The sequence below is a fragment of the Sceloporus undulatus genome, chromosome 5, assembly GCF_019175285.1.
Source record: "Sceloporus undulatus isolate JIND9_A2432 ecotype Alabama chromosome 5, SceUnd_v1.1, whole genome shotgun sequence".
Lineage (NCBI taxonomy): Eukaryota > Metazoa > Chordata > Lepidosauria > Squamata > Phrynosomatidae > Sceloporus > Sceloporus undulatus.
The window spans coordinates 52,664,365-52,684,368 of NC_056526.1; the positions used below are offsets into that span (position 1 = coordinate 52,664,365).

General features: G+C 38.4%; 1 protein-coding gene across 15 annotated transcripts in view; it reads right to left on the bottom strand.

Moving 5' to 3' along the window:
- Positions 1-20,004, bottom strand: part of NAV3 (neuron navigator 3) — a 572,439-nt gene that overhangs the window by 73,339 nt on the left and 479,096 nt on the right. For all 15 annotated transcript variants that reach the window (XM_042467939.1, XM_042467940.1, XM_042467938.1 and 12 more), the window contains 4 exons: positions 15,093-15,231; positions 11,974-12,247; positions 9,616-10,327; positions 4,233-4,721 (listed from right to left, as the gene is read on the bottom strand). In XM_042467939.1, coding sequence (XP_042323873.1) covers positions 4,233-4,721; positions 9,616-10,327; positions 11,974-12,247; positions 15,093-15,231 — 1,614 coding nt within the window. The remainder of the gene's footprint in view (positions 1-4,232; positions 4,722-9,615; positions 10,328-11,973; positions 12,248-15,092; positions 15,232-20,004) is intronic.

A 20,004-nucleotide genomic window follows, 5' to 3' on the forward strand; every position in this document is an offset into this window, starting at 1 on the left:
TTATTATTATTATTATTATTATTATTATTATTATTATTATTATTATTATTGACTCTGCTTGAGTGCATGAACTCTTTCCTACTGCAACTGATTGATGGAAGTTGTCAAAATTGTCATAACTCACAGGAAATGTTGATGTCCACTTAGTGGAAGAACCTATTGCCTACAAATGAGATGAAGGAAAACTGATGACTGCTGATGTCTATTTGTCAGGCAGATGTTCATGTTTTTTTGTACCCAGTTGAGAACATCATGTCTTTTGGAACTGAAAAGGCCTTCAGTGTCAAAGGACAAACCATCAATGCTGTTCCTATTCTCTTGTAAGAGAACTTCCATTACATGGCATCCGTACTGTATGAATTACAATCAACTATATGAATGGATGTGCCAATATGCTACTTTTCTAACTGGAGTGCTTTTGCTCAGAAAGACATTGTTGTTAGCTTCCTCATTTCAGGAACATGCTCTGATAATGGTAAATTTATGGCCTTCTTGGTTAACTGGGATTGTATACTGATGAAATACTGTTGGTATGTGCCAATTTCACAATAACAGCTGATGTGTTGTGGACACGGTATAATTTTTTAAAATATATATTTTTGTCTGTGAGCCACCTTGGGTCCCTTCTGGGAGAAGGGAAACATACTAAATAAATAAATAAATTCATATACCTCCTTAAAATAGGAGAAATCGATGAGGACTTGCATGCAGATTCTCTGACAACTTTAAGTACTGATATAGGCGCTTTACAGACCTCCGGATTGCGGCGGTCTGCTGCCGCCGCCGCTTGCACCGTCCTGGAGCTGCAGCCTTTAAACGGCGCGGCTCCCGGACGCTGCCGAAAAGGAGTGCGGAAATCGCGTTCCTTCTGACGCCCCGGAAGAGGCACTGCAAAGCGCAAGGGGCGCATTTGCAGCGTCATTTCTGGGGCGACACATGCGGACGCAACACATCCAGCACGTAAATATGGCGGCGCCTGTGTGTATAGGGCGCTGCCATCTTTACACCCTCGTCACGTGCTAGGGGTGAGGCCGGTGTGGACGCTAGGTCCTCGGCCAACCCCTAGCACGTGATGGGGGCATATTAAAGGCCCGTCTATAATGCGCCATGGTGATCCAGGCAGCTTATAATAGTGATTCGGATTCCCAGTGATTGGGCGGCATATAAATAAATCCTATTATTATTATTATTATTATTATTATTATTATTATTATTATTATATAGTGATCTCTGTTGAAATGCTAGAGAGGATGAAAACAATATTTTAGGGTGCTAGAGACTTCTGAATTAGCTGAATGAGTCATACAGTGGACTTGTTCAAAGAACAGAGTCTTGTCTCCCAGAGGAAGAAGTGGAAATTACCCAAATAACTTAATAGATAGATAATGATACTAATGACACTGAAAACTTATAATTAGATTGACAGGCCCTTAGATCTGAGAAAAGATCCTTTTGATTTGGGATCCCACTGAAATGAGGGACAGTGAAGCTGATGTACACTGGGATGTCAGAAAAAGTTGCAAAGTAGCAGAAATTGATGGTATCACTGGAATTTTTGGCACCAAAGCAATCAGGTCTTGCAATACATGCATTAAAAGGTGAAGGAATGTGGTCAGTACCAAAGCCATGAGCACTAAAGCCAGGAAACTTGTTCGTGTCAACTTAGGTGCCATTTTAGGTGTGGCTATATAAACTGCATCTGCAGGAAATGACATATCCAGTTGTAATTTGTACAGGTAAGAAAGTAAGGATCACTTCCTGCCCATGATGAGTTGTCAGTCTGGCAAGGAGAGTTGACAAGAAGGATGCTCACAGATTTTAGGAAGGTATTTGTAGCTGAAGCAATGATAGTAGGCACCTACATGGTCAGAGGGCATCTACAACTATCAGAATAATGCTGATCTGCTCCTGTAGTATAAGCAATGACTGGGCCTTACAAAAAATCATACACTGTATTTTGATATCATAAGCTATTCTTTGCTGAGCACTAAGAGGATCCTTATCCTATGGCTGGGGGAAGATGATCATGTGTGTGGAAAATGGATCTGGAACAGATCCTGACTTTGCAAATTAGCCATCAAAGTGCAGCTTGTAGGCAGGTTTTAGGCGGGTTACAGTCAGGCAGCCGCAACAGTGGCATTTTGCATATGATAATACCCAACAGCATCCTGTAATAGACTTGAACATGGTAGGGGTAAGTTGAGGTTTTTTGTAATGCGATAAACTCCAATGTGACATCCATGCTGCAATGAAAGGAAATTCTAATAAGATGTCTACCCTAAATTGCATGAGTTCAGGTGATACCTCATGGGTATCAAACTAGCAGTAGCAAAGGAACCAAGATGTATGGGATGGCTTGGGATCAAGCCTCCCAGAGCTTGACAAATATGGGGACTCTAATCTCTCTCTATATATATAGACCCTAAATGAATTACACCAGAAGAGTGTTAAGAATTTGTTGTCTTCTGTCACACACTAAAATAGGAAATAACAATGGTGGTAGAAGTGAAGAAATGTAGAGATCCTGCAGTTGCCACTTAGAACACTTCATCAAGCTATATATATATGCGCGCTGTAAACTGCCACCTTGATTACAAGCTCACTTTTATTTTAATCAGCTGAGGAAGGCAGAAGCCAAAATGTTTTGCTTATTAATTGAACGATGAATTTCTGTTTGTTAATTACTCTAATAAATATGTATTTTCAGTGATTAATTACATCCTTCCGAGAACCAGAACAAACTTTACTTGTTTGATTTTTAAAAATTCAGCACAACAAAATTTCATTTCTACAATAACTGAGAGTCAGATAGAATATACCATTCAATGTTGCCTTAGTGGAGACTGAAAAGAATCGAACACAAAGGTAGAAACTGCAACCTTTGGGTGTGAACAGTACAGGTGCAGATCTGTTTGCTTAAAAAAGAAAAAAAGGTTCACTTCTAGTGTGTTCTAAAAGAGAACACACTATGCAAATACAAAACTATGCGTTTGTGATACATAGACTGTCAAGGACATAGCCAGGATTTTGAGAAGGGGGGTCCAGACTAAGTGCCACCATTATAATAGGGCTTGGGTGTGGCGGTGCGGTGGCATGCACCATTCATTTTATCTAACAGAAGGGGGGGGGTCAAGACCCCAGGACCCCCCCCCCTTGGCTATGTCCCTGAGACTGTAGTCCAGAAGCTGAATTCCTCTGGTATTTAGCCAATGTGATGTGGTTTGGGAGTTGGACTATAACTCTGGAGACCAAGGTTTGATTCCCCACTTGGCCTTGAAATTAACTGGGTGAGTTTGGGCAAGTCACTCTCTCTCAGCTTCAGACAATAGCAAACCTCCTTGGAAAAACTCTTGCCAAGAAAACCCCAGGAAAGGTTCACCTTAAGGTCGCCATAAGTCAGAAATGACTTGAAGGCATACAATAACAACAAATTATGTGAAAAATGTCTTCAGTTTGAAGGGCTTGGAGAAATCAACTGTACTATTGAGAAACAAGAATAATAGAATTATGGCATTTTTAGTTTTTTACTTTTACTTTTCACTAGCATATTTGGTGAGAATGCATGAGGCCTTCTCTGTGGGTGCTCTCACGTTTTGGAATGCTTTCCTCCAGGGAAGATAGGATGGATTCTTCTTTGTGGTGGCAGCTTAAGACCTATGTAGCAAGCTTTGCAAATTGATTTTAACAATGTCTTGTTTTTAATATTTGTTTTCAACTAAGATTTTAAATGATTTTAATTCTGTTGTTGTTTAATACTGTTTTAATCTCCATTTTATATGTTTTTAACTATATGTGTTTTTATTGTAATTTTTTGCCTTTTGATAAGCCAGTCACAGTCTGGAAGAAAGGTGAAACATAAATAAAGAGATGGATGGATGGATGGTCTATCCTAACACCAGTGGGGCTCATGGCTTCCTTGTCAGTATTAGTCAATTCAGGGGTTTTCTTCTAAGTTGCAAGAGGTGTCCAAGATGCTGATCCAATGGTGGGGATAGGGTTCACCACCTTTATTCTTTTAAAGTTCAGAAAACTCAAGATGGATTGAGTGTCCTATTCACATGGAAGGCAGGAGCTGCCACTTCCCCACACCAAAAGTTATACTGAAGGATTTTTTCCAGTATTTGATAACATAACTGTCTTAAAACACATTAAATGATATATTTCTGGCTGATTCCATTTTTGAGCCTCACTTATGATTATGGTTGAGATACTTCTCTCTGTCATTAACTTACCTTTCTGAAAGTGTAGATCTCACGCTGCCAGTCCTCATGAGAAGGCTCTGGACCTCTTGAGTACTTGTAGTCAATCCTGATAGGGAGCCATGGTGGCTGAGAGGGAGGTCAATAGATTCAGAGCTTGTGTGGAGGCTAGTCATTGACTGGTAACTCGGTGTATCTTTACTACCTGCAGAGGAGCTACTCAAGTTTGCAGCCCACACAAGACCACTTGATGTGAAGGAGTGGGCTGAGGCTGGACTAGAAGCCAAGGAGTGACTTAAACTTACGACATCTGTATTTAAGTCCGAAGGTTTGCTGAAAAGAGGGCTACTGCCGCCACTCTGCCCACCTGCGCTGCACATGCTACCTGTACCTGAAGATGGAGATTCCAGGCTGCCTTGCCGAGCTAATGTGGTGCTAGGACTGGGCATTGCAGATGTGGATTTCACCCCTTCTGTATTTGGGGTGGGGGCAGTTTTGCTGCTCGCTTTAGCACCAAACAACCTATAAGCAAACAAACCATCTCAGTGTTAGAAGCCAAAGCTTCACACAATAATTGCCTGAAAGTTAAGGTACAACACATCATTAAAAGAGCCAATGTAACACCCTGTCTCCAATTAATTTGCTTCTCACAATCAAATCCATTTAAGCCCTGTATTACTCTGATGTACTTATTTTACAATTTCAAAGCATTCATTTAGGATTTGTCCTCTAAGAGTTACAAACCTTCCCATGGAGATAAAAAGCACAACAGCTTTGTGTTATATGATTGCATAAAAAGATTAAACTTTCACCCAAATCCAGCAATTAGTTCCAACCTTTCAACAGTTAAGACATGGCATTGTTAAATCATCATCATCATGTAACCAAGACTTACACAAGTTTCTTCTCACATTACAAAGTACTGATTTTCTTTGTATGTAATTGTAACTTTCCTAAATACAAGAGAGTAACTTTATCTCCTTTCTCAATGTTCAGGTTTGTGCAAAAACTGGGAGAAGGGAGGTAGGCTTGAAGTATGTTAGATATTGTAGGAGGATAAAACATTCTATATTCTGAAAATACCCTCCTTTTGCAGGACTGTAATAACTTCCACTTCTAAAGATGATGAAGCAAAGATGATGACACTTTTATTGGGATGCTTTTATCCATCTTTAAAACTTTTGTATATATTTATAATAATTTATATTGTTTTATGTGATGGTTATAATTGTTTTTAATTCTTTATTGTCTCGTTTTTTTAATTGACTTTTTCTGGGATCTGCCTTGGGTCCTACTCTGGGGAAAAGGTGGCATACATAGAAATAAATATAATAAAAGAACTATTTTACACCATTATTATCCCAAGCCAGAAAGTATTTTCTGCATTTATAACACAGTATCTTAAAAGAACTAAAATATGATACAGCATAATACTTGCAACATGGGAAAGCTAATGCAAAAAATGTTATGTTGGCAATTAGCCACAAGAGGGCAGCATTGACTGTGGTTCATGAAAACAATGTGCTTGTTCTAAGTAGATTTATGGATTTGCAGGGATTTAAGTTTTGATATGATGTATGTTGCAAAGCAGCTAAGTTTCGTAAATTTTGATATTAAACAGAAATGTAAAACATCAAGTTGAATTAATTCTTATCATCAGATAGGAAATAAGCAAGACATCATTTTAAATGGTTATTCAGAGTATTCTATTAATGAAATCCAGCTTCCTGTTCTTATAACATGGGCTACTAATGGAAAGTTACAATCGGGAGAAGGCAATATCATTTGCATTTTAAGTGGCCCTTATCAGTCTTTTCACTTTTTGTTAAGGAATGCTGTTTAAAAAAAGAAAGTCCCATGTAAACACTATCCACCACCACTACCTATATAAAAAAAATCACACTGCCTCAGTTCAAAAGTTGGGAAAAGTTTCTTTTTGAGCTACAACTGCCAGAATCACCCAGATGGCTTGGCAAGCAATTCTGCTGGCTGGGAGATTCTGGCAGCTTTAGTCCTCCAAAAATAAATTTTCTGAGCTTTGACTCAGTTAGGTGGCAGCTATATGCCTGTGGCTGCAAGGTTCCAGGTGCATCCTCCTAGATGGATGGAATGGGGAATGGCACATGTTCTGTGTGAAACTTCTCGGTCCTCCACCATACTAATGTAGCTTCAGTTAGAATAGCATCTAGCAGCTGTTTGAGATTTAATTCCCCACCCTCAGGTCCATTCTTTTTGCAGGACAGCTGGTGGGCCCTCTTTCAAGTCTCTAAAGTGGGTTATGTGAGTACAACTGTAGGTTTTAACTCAGCATCATACAAAATGTAGAATTCCTATAATTTTCACATTAGTTGTATTTTTTTTTTAAAAAAAAACTTTTTTTAATGCAACAGAGTTGCAATGGCATAGGGGACTGTCACAGGTTGCTTTGTCAGAGGAATACTTGAAAGCCCCTCTAGATGTCGTTGAAATAATTACTTTGCACAAGAAATACACATTTTACTAAAAAAAATCTGAAAAAGCTGACCATTAACTCTTTCATTTATAGTATCATGTCACTGGTTTCTCTCTGTAGATAAATTCTCCTTTCATTGGAATGGTTCCTTCAGTTGCGGGGTGGTGGTGGTGGTGAATGGGGGGGCATTGTGATTTCTGTATCCCAGAAAGAGCTCTCCTTTTTCATAGCAATAACTGAAATAGTATATATTGTCAGGATGCACCCCCTGGTCTGGCTCTTTTCATATTTCATTCTGACTGAGCTTTAAGAATGTTAAGAAAAACCCATGTAGAATATACTAACGTTTGCATCCAACAATGCCACTATACTACATTAGGGAAAGGCACTATTGTAATGGGACTGCCTGAGTTTTAAGATCTTTGGGGATGGGTTTTATCTTGGCCCATCACAAGCATGTTTCACTAGGATGTGGAAGACAGCGCCTTCTCAGTGGCTGCTCCAAGGCTGTGGAACTCCTTTACATGGGAAGTTTGGCTGAGCCCCTCTGCAGTCTTTTCCTTTTAATTTAGGCAAAGCTTTGGCTCTTTTTCTTATGGCAGAAAGAATTTTGATGGGATGTGCTTTGCTTTTCTCTTTTCTATTATTATGTTTTAAGTGTGTGTTTCAAACTGTTTCAACTTTCTGCTGTTAACAGAATTGTATGACTATTGGTTTTTTAAAAAAACAATATTTCTACAATTATATTTTATTGGGGTTTTTTTGGTCTTGAATCCCATGCCAGGAGAATGGAAGGATATAACATAAGTAAGTAACTAATTGTGGTTTCACATTTTCATGGCACAATATTTAGATTGTGCAACTGCTTATGCAGTGATGATGCAATGGTATAATTTAGTTTTAGGAAAGATTTTCACTTTGCTAGCATTACACTGAGTTTATGCTTAAAGACCTAACTAGTCCACTATTTTGTTCCCACTGTGGCAAAACAGATGTCTATGGGGAGCCCATGAGCAGGACATGAATGCTTTAGTATTGTTTCCCTAACAACTGGCATTTAGAGGCTTAGTACATGAACAAGTAGCCTTTCATAGTGTTATCCTTCATTAGTTTAATGTGATGTTAACGTTGTGCAACTTGGCCAAAGCAATTCCTTTTAAGCTTTCAGGATTTGGATGTTCAGTTCATTTTTAGGTGAATAATAATGAATAACTACATTTTATACTGTGGTTTTGACTGTTAATGGGTGTCTTTTGATGTATTGAAGCTGAACATTTTGCTCTCGTGTTTTAGTTAATTTCTTTTACATATCCATTTTTTATGGGTTTCATTTATAGATGTCTTGAGAGCACTTGCAACTTGAAAAGGTGGTGTTCCATTCTTTAAAAAAAAATTGTTTTAGAAAACCTCCATCAGCTCAAGCTACTAGATAAAGTAATCGGGCTTTCGTCAAATTATGAGAGGTGAAACAAGTAAAACTGAGACAGAATTCAGACATGTTATCCCAGCCCAGTTTAGAATGCTTCATCAACATAAGTTATCAAGATCTGACTCAGGGCTTGTACTGGTATTCTTGGCCCCACTGCTGCCAACTTGTCCTCTGTTCTCTTGCCTCTGTCCTTTTCGTAACTTTAACTGATATGGGGCAGGTCATCAAGATATCTCTCTTCCTCCTTCCTTCATGGCACTTAGAATATTGTGGGTCAAACAATAAAAGGTAAAGGTATTCCCTGTTGACAAGGTTGTCAAGTTGTGTCCGACCATAGGGGGCAGTGCTCATCTCTGTTACTAAGCTGAAGAGCCAGCGTTGTCAGAGACTACTCTGTGATCATGTCAGCACAACTGCACAGAATGCTGTTTACCTTCCTACTGGAGTGGTACCTATTTATCTACTTGTATTTGCATTCTTTTGAACTGTTAGGTTGGAAGAAGCTGGGGCAGAAGGATGGGAGCTCACCCCATCATGTGGCACCCAGGCCTCGAACTGCCAACCTGTCAATCTTGTAGTCAACAGAGTCAGAGTCTTAACCAATTGAGCCACTGCATCCCACAGGTAAATTCAAAATATCTTGACCCTTTCTCCTCCTCCTCCTCCTCCTCCTTTTAGTTATATGTAAGTGTGGGGGCCCCCAATTAATGGGAAATATTTGAAACTCCCCCCCCTTGTCTGCCCATTTTCCTAAATTCATCCATCCCACATTCAAATACAAAGAAAAAAGGACCAATGGAGGCACCATCCTTTTATTTCCTATAGAGTGTGTGTGGAGGTGGGGATAATCAGCCTGAGAGATTAAATTTCTCCTCCCTAGCTAGATAGGAACCTCACTTTATTAGTACAGGGCCTCCCATAATGATATCAAAATTTCAGACAGGCTTGTATGGGAAGAGGTTATTTTACAGAATTATATATGCAAAAATAACTCGCCAAGGGACAAATTGTCTTATTCATTGAGACACTCTGTTAAGAAAATGGTAAACAGTCATGAGATTTTTCATATTCAGGATGATGAGCACTTACTGTTAGATTGGGGAGGGAATTTGGGATGCAATTTAGGAGGGAAGGGCAGAGAAAGAGGGAGGGAAGATGGATTTGGGATTCTGTAACTTGTGGAAATACTCAGAAGCTGACTGTCTATAATTTGGAAGTCATTGAGGTACTCGGAGATGCTGACTGTCTATAATTTGGAGGGCATTAATCATTTGGAGGACTGTTGTGACCAAATTCACCTTCCCTAGGAAGGGTCACAGTGCAAATCTCATGTGGGGCAGTAATCTTTGCTGTGGAGGCATTTAACATTTTAAACTGTTTTCTTCCATCCGTATGTTTGAATTCAAATATTACAAAATGTCTTACACATTGTCATTCCAAAGGTAACAAACCCATAAAAATCAGTACACTCTGGAACCCTTCACCCCACCCCTTAAGTACTAAGTGGAAAATACTTTCCATAGGAAACCCCTTACCGTCTAAATGTGGGTGAGGCAATGTCAGGGTATTTCGAGCCTGGCTGCCTGAGGCCTGGCGTTGTTGCACAAGCACTTGCTGAGGTTGGACTTGATTTTGGAGAGCTGGACAATGACACACTCTCAGAATCAGATGCAGTCACTTTTTCTTTCTCTTTGTCTGTCTGATTGATGGTAACTGGACTGGAGCGTCCTGAGCCGATCTTGGTAGGCTCTCTTAGCTTGTTGGTGGCAGCCGCCCCGGCAGATTTGCTGCTGACATTTGAGTCAATGCTACTGGTGCTGGATCTGTGTCCACCTCTACCAGGAATCCCACTGGTGCTTGATTTTGAAGGACGTGGCAAACTTCGGTACTGCAAGGTGGTCTTTGAGCTCACATGCAATGCACCGTCATCTTGATTCTGTGAACCATCTAGGCTGGTTTTCCTCCCTGCATTTGACTTTCCACCAATAGCGGCAGACTTTGGCATCTTTCCCAAGGTTGCTGAGCCACTTGTTATAGTTGCCCCACTTGCTGTGATCATTGTTGAAGAGCCAACCCCAGCTTTTTTGAAGCCAAAGGAACCCGTTGCTGTCGATCTGCTGATGCCCGAAGGAGGTTTTTTCCCTTCATCTCCACTGCTTTTACCTGCATCTGAAGGAGAACGTTGAATTGAAGCTCCCTTAAGGGGAGTTTTTCCTTTTTCTGAAGCCTTTGCATCATCTGTTTTTCCTAATAAAATGGATGATTTAATAGTCATTCATGTTGTGCCACTGCATTTTCAGTAACATATTTACAGATGCAGCTTAAGAATTTTGTGATTTTTTAAAACAACAACAACATAAGAGTGGAAGACTGTTTGATCTCAACTGGAGTTTCTTTTCAATAGTCAGGATGTAAAAAACCTCCATATACAATCCCAGCATCAAATGTGCTTACATTGCCAGTAGAGACAGTTTGCCTGAGAAATACGGTTGATTTACAGGATCCTATTTGCTTTCTCATGCTTTCCTGTCATTAATATTACATGGGCTGCAGATGGCTGCATGGTTCTCTTACACTCAAAATCCAGTGAGCTCCTATAGTGTGGCTGCAATTGAATTAAATATGCAGAAAGTATATTTACACCTGGACTAGAGACCCTAAAATCACTGGATCCTATCTGATCATGGAAGCTAAGTAGGATTAGCCATGGTTAGTACTTGGATGGGAGGCTGTCAATGAATACCAGATGCTGTGGACTATTTTTCAGTTAAAGGAACTGGCAAAACCACCTCTGAGTATTCCTTGAGTAAGAAAACCCTATGAAACTCATGGGGTTGCCATAGCTCAATAGGCAACTTGGTGGTGCTTTTGCACACATGTTTACACCAGAGTAAGAGTCATGGGGTGTTCTACCTGTTGTTGGACACCACTGGCTATGCTGGCTAGGGCTGCTGAGATATGCACTTCAACAACATCTGGAGGGCTGCACAATGTTAAGATCTGGGCATATCTTAGCAAAGAACACAGCAACTAGAAACTAATGAACTCATTCCACTTTACTGAGCCTTAAACTTATTATTAGAAGAAGAAAGGTGAAATACAAATTATATTGCCTTTCTTTCAAACAGTAAATGCTTGATCAGAGCCATAAAGCATTTGAAGTGAACACTGTTCCCTAAATCCCAGTAAGGAATGTGCGAGAATTTTGTTTTGTCTGTATTTCCAAATGAACTGACCAGATCCCCACCGCTCAGACTAATGTGCAAACTGGAATACGACTATGTTTTGGACTTCGCTTCTTTGAATCACATGCTTTCTGCTCAAGGAGCAAACCAAATATGACTCAAAAAGGCATTTTTTAGGATTTTTTTTTTAAATGTAATGTGGACTTTGAAAAAAAATTCTTTTAGGATACATATTTTATGGAAACAATATATTAAATGACATAAAAATATATATATACTTGTAATCTCAAGATTGTTACCATAGACAAATTTGGTTTGCCTTTTAGCTTCTAATAAAATTTCTTGAAAACTTTTCAAAACTAATACATACCAATAATTTCAGGGTTGTTTCATATTATTGAGTCACACTTGGTTCATCATCTATGTGTTTTTAGTTACTCATTATGAACACAATATACACTGCTATTTGAAACTAGTGTCACACAAATATCTAACCTTAGTGGAGAGTGAGCATGCTGAGTTTTTGATATATTATATAACTGATGCAGCAATCATCTACATAATAACTACTTAATTCCCTGTTGTGGGCTTTCTCTGCTCATAAACAAAAGATTTGATATGGAATTTTTTAAATCCACTTGAATAATGAGGACAATGGCTTAGGGCATTTTTGGAAATACGTACAGAATTGCTGGACTCCTTTCTTACCAGGTGTCTTGAGAGTACTTGTTCCTGCTTTGTGCCTGGATGATGTTCCAACTTGTGCAGTCATGCCTCTTCTCCAAGAGCCTGTCTGAGAGACAGACAGAGGGGTTTTCTGCCCTCCCTTCTCAGCATCTTCAAGCAGTCCAGTGGGATGGCCCTTCCATTTCCCACTGCTGTCAACATTGCTGTCTAACTCTTCTTCAGGCTTCTTCAGTTCTTCACTGCTGCCCCACGGTTCTCCATCTGTGACTGAACGTTTCTCTGAATCAGTCTTCAGCTATGAAAAATTGATATCATTACAATTATTCAATAATTTCATTTTCTCTGTCATTCTTTATAGTAAGAGAATAGTAGGCATCAGGGAAAAGACACAATTGTTCACTTTTAAGATTTTCCTCCATTTTCTCTAAATGCTTCATGGTCTCTAAGAACCAAATGACTTCATTAATTTTCAGAAAACAACAATTTTTTTACTACTGGTGCTAAAAAAAATAATTGTAGGAAACTTTCTTGAAGTTATATAACTTGAAGAAACATTCATTTACATGTCTCAATGGGAATTTTTAAATACAATGAAAATGTGCTATGCTTTGTTTAAATAAAATGATCCTCAGTCATTTTGATTAAAATGGCAGCACTGAGTAAGAGGCCCTCAAACAATTGTCTGCAGTTTCTGACAATTTTCTTACAAAGAAAAAAGAGGGGGATGGAAAATTCCAGGATTATCACCAGATTCCTCACTGAGTTGGGTTTACATTAGGAGCTACCTAGAGTCCCAAATTCAGCTGTTACTCCTAAATTCAACTGTTATTCCCAATTAGGGATATAAATATCCAACTATTTCATCACTTGTGTGAGGCAAATAATTTCTGCCTGCTATGGGACAATATTTCTGCACAGTTCACATCTGGTATTTGCACATCCTGAAGTGATTTGGGAAATTATTCTGCACAGAATTACAGATGAGATGTTTTGTTTTGGATTTTTGCATGAAAAATTTATGTATGTGCACTTTCCTTTCATTGACACATAATTTTTTTTTATTCAAGAAGGTTTTAAATATGTAATAGTTGTCAGAGAGGCAGCTATTATATATTAAAACCTTGCTTGAATGGAAATACCTTTCCCTGGCAGTGAAATGTCCAGAAAACCCTATGATAGGCTCACCTTAAGGTCATCAAAAGTCAGAATTGACTTGAAGGCAACAACAACAACAACATTGCCAGGGTGGCATACAACAATAACAACAAAGTTGCAAGGGAGGCTTTTATACAGGGTGTGTGTCTAGGTTCCCCCCTCTCTTTTCAATGATTCATGAAATTTTACATTGTTTTAGCAAAATTATTTTACAGTGCACCCCTGCGTAAGAGAAGGGCAGACTGTATGTTTTAAAACTTTTATTGTCAAGTTTGAAAAACTATTTAATCTGTGAGGAGCCTTGGGTCTCTTTCAAGATAAAGGTTACATATAAATGAAATAAATAAATAAATGCAAGCATAATTTGCACTCAGTTAACTCAGCAGGGGTAAGTAGTGGCATCTTGCCTGTTACCGAAAATTCCCAGGGGATTTCCTAGGGGAAAAGCTGCTGAGAGGGCTTTGGGCAAAGCAGGGGTCAAGCTTGTGTATACCGGTTCCAAGAAGAAACAGAATTCTAGAATGCAAGGTCCAAATGTAGTTTTATTTGTAATAGCAAAAGGGAAACCAACGTTCACACAAAACCACACACTCACACACACATATAAGCACTAGTGATATAGAAGGTGAAAGTAGATAATGATTTTCAGGATTGCAGAGGGTGCTACTGTACCTGATTCTAGAAGCAGAGGTTCCAGTCAGGGGGTTCTGTGAAATGAAAGTGGCTGAGCAAACTGCCTGTGGATCTGAATTGGCCAGCAGTTGCTGAGGAGTCAGGTGAGATACAGAAAGAGTGTCTGACCTCAGGAAAAGACCAAATTGGTTGTGCCTAAATAGATATACTTATAGGACCAAAGATATCTTGGGGAGTATTGGGATTAAGATTAAATTCCCATGAAAGAAGAATAGAAGTGGAAGTCTGGAAATGGCTGGCAATCACTGTGAATGTCCATGGACAAATGAGTCTCATTCCCAGAGAGAGCTAATCCTGGACTTTTGTTCATGTGTAAACTCAAGGTCTATCACTACCATCACTCAGTGAAGGGATTATGCAGATTCCAATCTTCATCTATTTACCCTGACTAAACGCCCTTGTCTCCCCTATGCTGACCTAGGAGGATCTCCAAATATGATCCTGGAATTCCTTATATGGCATGGCTAGTTTCTTGCACTGGGGATACCTTCTTGGCTACATGTCTAAAATTTCCCTTTAATATCAAACTGATATCCAAAAGAGGGGCTGTGGAGACTAGACTGTGGGGTAACAAGTTCTTCCAAGTAAGTTTCTTTGGTCTCCCCCCTGACTGTTTTTTTTCTTTCTGGCTTTCTTAAACGCAGAACTTAAATTCCAAGTTTTCTCTACTTAAAATAGTAGTACTCTGTCCTCTTCCTCACTAATATCTTTTGCCTGCTTATTGTCTAGCCACAACCTTTGGAGCATATTTTAAGGTTGCTCAACCACATGTGTCCTGGTTTTCATCTGGAGGATATGAGTGGAGGAGTGTCATATGCCACAAACAGGATATCTTTATTTTTAACGTAGGCCCACACAAAAAATGCAGTACAGAACATCATTTTGGATTCCTGGAAATTCCATGCTGTGATCAATAGAAAACTTTGATAGTGTCATTAAACTCCGGCTGTGTTTATGACTCTCCATAGGCCCTTGACTGGGAAATAGGTTGTCCCTTCTAGTAGATGAAGATACATACACAGAAGGTGGCACTTGATTCAATTAACTGTTTCATAATGGTTTTATCACAGTCCTGTATCACATGATTGCCATAATTATATCTATAATTTGCAGTGGGAGAGACTGAGTACAATTTCAGTTATTATAAATGAAGACATATAAACAAAATTGGAAGGGGAACAAGGAAAAATAAAAACTGGAAAACAAGTTGCATATGCAATTCCCAGCCGAAACATCTATTTGGATTCATCATCCCAATTCAGGTAGGAAGAAAATAAAAATAAAACACCTACATGGGAATGTGCATTCTTTCTTGAAGAGGCAGTAATATTGGAGTAAGAGCTGATTGATGATGTGGTGTTCAGGTCATCTGTACTGATGTTATCCAAAGTATCACTAAGGCCACTGCTAACTGAGCTGCTGTCATCCCAGCTGTAACAGAAGTAAAAAGGGGGAGAAGGAATGAACATCCCATTTAATTATCCCATGAAAGACAGTATATAAATCAGCTGCCTATCAGTTGCCTTCAGTGGGGCTAAAAAATGAAACTGTACCTACTAATATACCATGTATGCTATTTTAAAGATGTTTCTAATTAACCATTCATTTATTGCTAAAAATGCCTTGCTAGCAGCTCAGTCAGTGAAGATCAAGAGGTCCTTCAAAAATCCAATTTCAATTTTTAGCAAGACCAGGTATCAGTTGATAGAGCACCCTGCTTCATGGTCTACTGCAGCCACATTCTGCTTGCTGCCAAGGAAAATTCATTAAATCAACCTGAATTTCTAGCTTAAGCTTTATTATTAGCTTGAAGCACTTCAATGAATTTCTGAGGGAAAAAAAGAAGTATTTCTTTTGGCCACAATCGAACCAGCTGTCAAGGACAATTCATACTTTAGGTAGTAGACTGAATTTTTAGTTTTCCCACTGTGTTTTTTCTAGTGTACACCAATGATGCCTGAAGGGTGAACTTTTGCAGCAGTGAGAAGACATATAAGAAATGTGCATGTCAGAGAATGATAATTGCATGTTTTCAGTTTTGTACGTTTTACAAGAGATTGATGTAAACGCTTCCCACCAGGTAAAGGAATTTAATACCCACTTCCTGATTTGGGTTGTCCCAAAAATTTATCCTTAAAATATATGGTACTTTTGGTAACCCTCCATTTCCTTTCTTTTCTTATCTTAAATTCTTTTCATAAAACTTCTCATAATATTTTAATTTTTTTGCCATACAGCAATTATGTCAAAATATCATCTTTAAGTGAAACAGATGGGAAGTGACTATTCTCTTTGAAAAATAATAGACAATTAGACTCCACTAACATTCTTGTAACCAATTCCCAGGTAGAGACCTAGGGTGAAAATCAGCATCTCAAGAAATAAGTTTGGAAAACATTGCTTTGAACAGTGGTTAAAAAATACCATTCCACTATGGCTAAGATGATTGCAGTGTTATATATAGGCCCTTGTCACACGGAGGGACTTATGTTGTCAAAATGCTGCCAAACTGTTGCAGAAGTGCAAAAGTGGGAAATCCCATTATTCAAAAATGACTTCTCTGCAAATGCTTGTTAATGGAATTAAAGCGGGAAACCTCAATTACGTTTTAGAAGCATGACTGACAATCCCACCTTCATGCTTCTGCAACAGTTTGGCAACGTTTTGGCATTATAAGTCCCTCCATGTGAAAAGGTCCATATACTTTTGAATATTACAAACTTAATGACTATGGTAATGGTTGTGTCACATTTGAAAAAAGTATGCATTTCATATAAAGCTTGGAAAATTCATAGTTCATCTCTTTTGCTTGGTTAATTGCCCCATTTGTATTCATTAATAACCCAACATTCCTTTGTTGTTTCCTTATTAACCAAGATTATCAATTTTTCTCAAAATAATTCTGATTTGTACAAATCATGGATTTTTGTAATATCAAATATCAAACTTCAAGTATCAAACTGAATGAAATTTTATTCCATTTATGGTTTAAATACCCTTTAAAAAAGAAAGCAGAGTATTAGTACCATTGAATTTTCCAGTTGCAGAAGGGATAACATATGCATGAACTACTGGACCACATTTGAGTATTAGAGAAGATAATCCACATCACCTATTTAAGTAATCCTATTTGTTTTTCCATGAATGAGAATTCCAAAACATGCTTGCAGAAGAGGCTGGAGCAGAAGAAAAATATGTCTGATTCCCTACTTCAATCTAAAACTAGGCTTCCAATAGTACTATAGTAAATGTCCTAGCAAAATACTATTAGATATTGGACTATTTTCCTCCTCTATCTCAAATATTTATCCTAATAAACAATTTCTATATTCCCTTCATTTCCTATTCTTATAGGAAACTATGTATAAATTACATAACCCCCCCCCCCCCCAGAAAAACAGATAAGAGTCTATAACTGTGAATGTGAATTGCAGAAAGTATCTGGTTTGACACACTTTAATTGCTCTGGCTCAGTGCTATGGAATTTTGGAGATTGTAGTTAGTTTCTTCTGAGGTTGAGAGTGTATGACTTGCACAAGGTCATCCACTGGACTTCCCTGGCTGAATGGGGATTCAAACTCTGGTTTCTAGAGCCCTAGTGAAAGATTCAAAACACTACGTCACATTGGCTCTCAAGTGAAGTTATGCTGGATGGCCAAAGGGGAAAAGTCATTATGAACTCTTTCCACTGCAACCCATCTACTTCTAATTTCAAAATGCATGAAGTCCATATCAGTTTGACATAAATTTCAAGAAATGGGATTATTCAAATGTGCTGTTATCATGAGATTTTAATTGCTTTTTCAGTTTTTTAAAAAAGTATAGTATACAGTACTGTATTAATTTGTCTTTGTCTTTTTTGTTTTGTTTTGTTTTGAAAAATATATGTCCCTGCAAACTACAAAAATGTTTTGGCCACAGGACTGAAGCTGAAAAATTCCCCTCTACCTCATTATAAACCATCTGTATCAGGTTCCAGACAATCTATTAGTGTCATTAATTGCATTTAGCATTCTGTCTGAAGGAGAAACATTTGCATTCAGTCTATTCACGTTCAGAGTAGCTTGGTTTTTGTTTTTAATCAAAGAATTTTCATGCAAGAATATAGTCCAGTAATATGGCTGGTTTAGGTAGGAGGTGACCAGTAAAACCCAGCTCCATGAATGGAACTGGATGAATGGAATTGGATCAGCCAGATTTCCAATTAATTTGCACAGTCACAGTGTTGGGTGAAGCATTTGGAATATGTGCTCATGTGCATTATTGCCACATCAAGGCAGACAAACACACTATGAAAGGGTGTTTTTCACTTGAGTATACAACATTAACTTCTTCTGTGACCCTTCTTGATGTCTAAGAAAAAGCAGCTGTTGGCTCATCCCACAGCTGTTCCATGAACCACACACCCTTCTCAATCTATTAAAAGACGCTGGATGCCACTGTGAGGTAGCCAGACTTGATGGAGCTGGGTGATTAGGAACACTAAGAGAGAGAAATGCAATCATTTTAGGAATGTTTAGCAACTGCTGTTTTATAGAAATCAATGTAACTGTCATGATTTTTAAGCCTTTGTTATTCCCTGAACTACATCAATGTTAACACTCCTATGTAATCTGGAAAGCATCATTATCTTAAGTAAGAATTTCCCTGAGCACTTGCCTGTGAGGAAGATAAAATAATTATCTCAAACAAGAGAGTGCCATTAATTTTGTTTCCAGATTTAATCGGCTTTCACTGAAACATACGCAATGAATTTATCACTGTGCTGGGCTGTTGGAGGTGAAATTCAAACACATCACATTCCTTTGAGTGGACAAAATTCTTGGAAGAAGACTTGTAAACAAAAATGTGCTGGGAAAGAGATGCAGTATAAATAAAGAATGAATGGAGATACTGAATCTTCACCTCTTTCTACTATTTTTTCCTTCATGGCCCAATTTCCGAACAGCTGATTTTTGTCCCCAAAGTGCTGTTTTAACAGGTATTGCATTATGAGAGGCAGAAAAACACCTTTGTGAGAATGGACAGTCCTCAGGAAAGCAATTTTTAGGGTACAGTCCTGACAATCTCCATCTAGCATAGCCAACACCCTTTGACTATAAACATACTGTATATACTTTAAATCATCACATACCACTTCACATGTGGTTGGTACATTTGAGTTTAATCAAATTGAACTTGGTTTTAAGGGTAACACATTATTTTACTGTTGATGAATTTGCTAAAGTGGAACCGTCCATTTAAAAAGATCGCAAGTACAGCACTGTGTAAATTTACAGTGCTTAATAAATAAAGGTTAATAATAATAATAATAATAATAATAATAATAATAATAATAATAATAATAATTGTACAAGCTTCCCTTGCTGAAGAAATGTATGTTTCAGAAGATTGCACAGAAAATGCTATGCTTTTTTATTTGTCTTAATAAACTTATTACCATAATATGGATCTTGGATTCTGGTTCGATGTTCACTTAGAATGTTTACACCAGGAACAATGGAATGATATTAAACTTTCCACATCTGTTGTTGTTGTTGTTAACTGCCTTCAAGTAAACCTCAAATTATGGCAACCCCATGAATGCGACATCTCCAAGATATGCTATTCTCAACTCTTCAGGTCTTGCAGACTCATGGCTGTGGCTTCTTTATGTCTTTTCTTCTAAAATGAGGTCTTTCTCTTTCCTGCTACTCTCTACCTAGCATTAATATCATTTCTAGTGAGTTCTGCCTGCTCATGATATGACCAAAGTACAACAAGCTCAATTTAATCAAAGGCTTTCACAAGCATCCATGGTTTTTGTGGATTTTTCAGACTATGTGGCTGTGTTCTGGAAGAGTTTATTCCTGATGTTTCACCTGCATCTGTGACTAGCATCTTCATGGAATGGTGGCATGGAGATGTGTGAGGTATATATACTGTGTGACCCTTGGTTAGGTTTACATGTTAATCTGTGTTGGCTGTTGGTGAAAGGCCAGGTGTCAGGGTGGGAGGAATAATGAGAAGGCTTTTGTGTCTAATTAGCAATCCATTGTCCTGGCCTACTCACATATTCCTCCCACACTGAGGCCCTGTCCTTACCAAAAGGCCAACACAGATCATGTAAATCACTTTCCCCTAACCAAGGGTCACACAGTATATATACCCAACACACCTTCATGCCACTATTCTCTGAGATGGCAGCCACAAATGCAGGCAAAA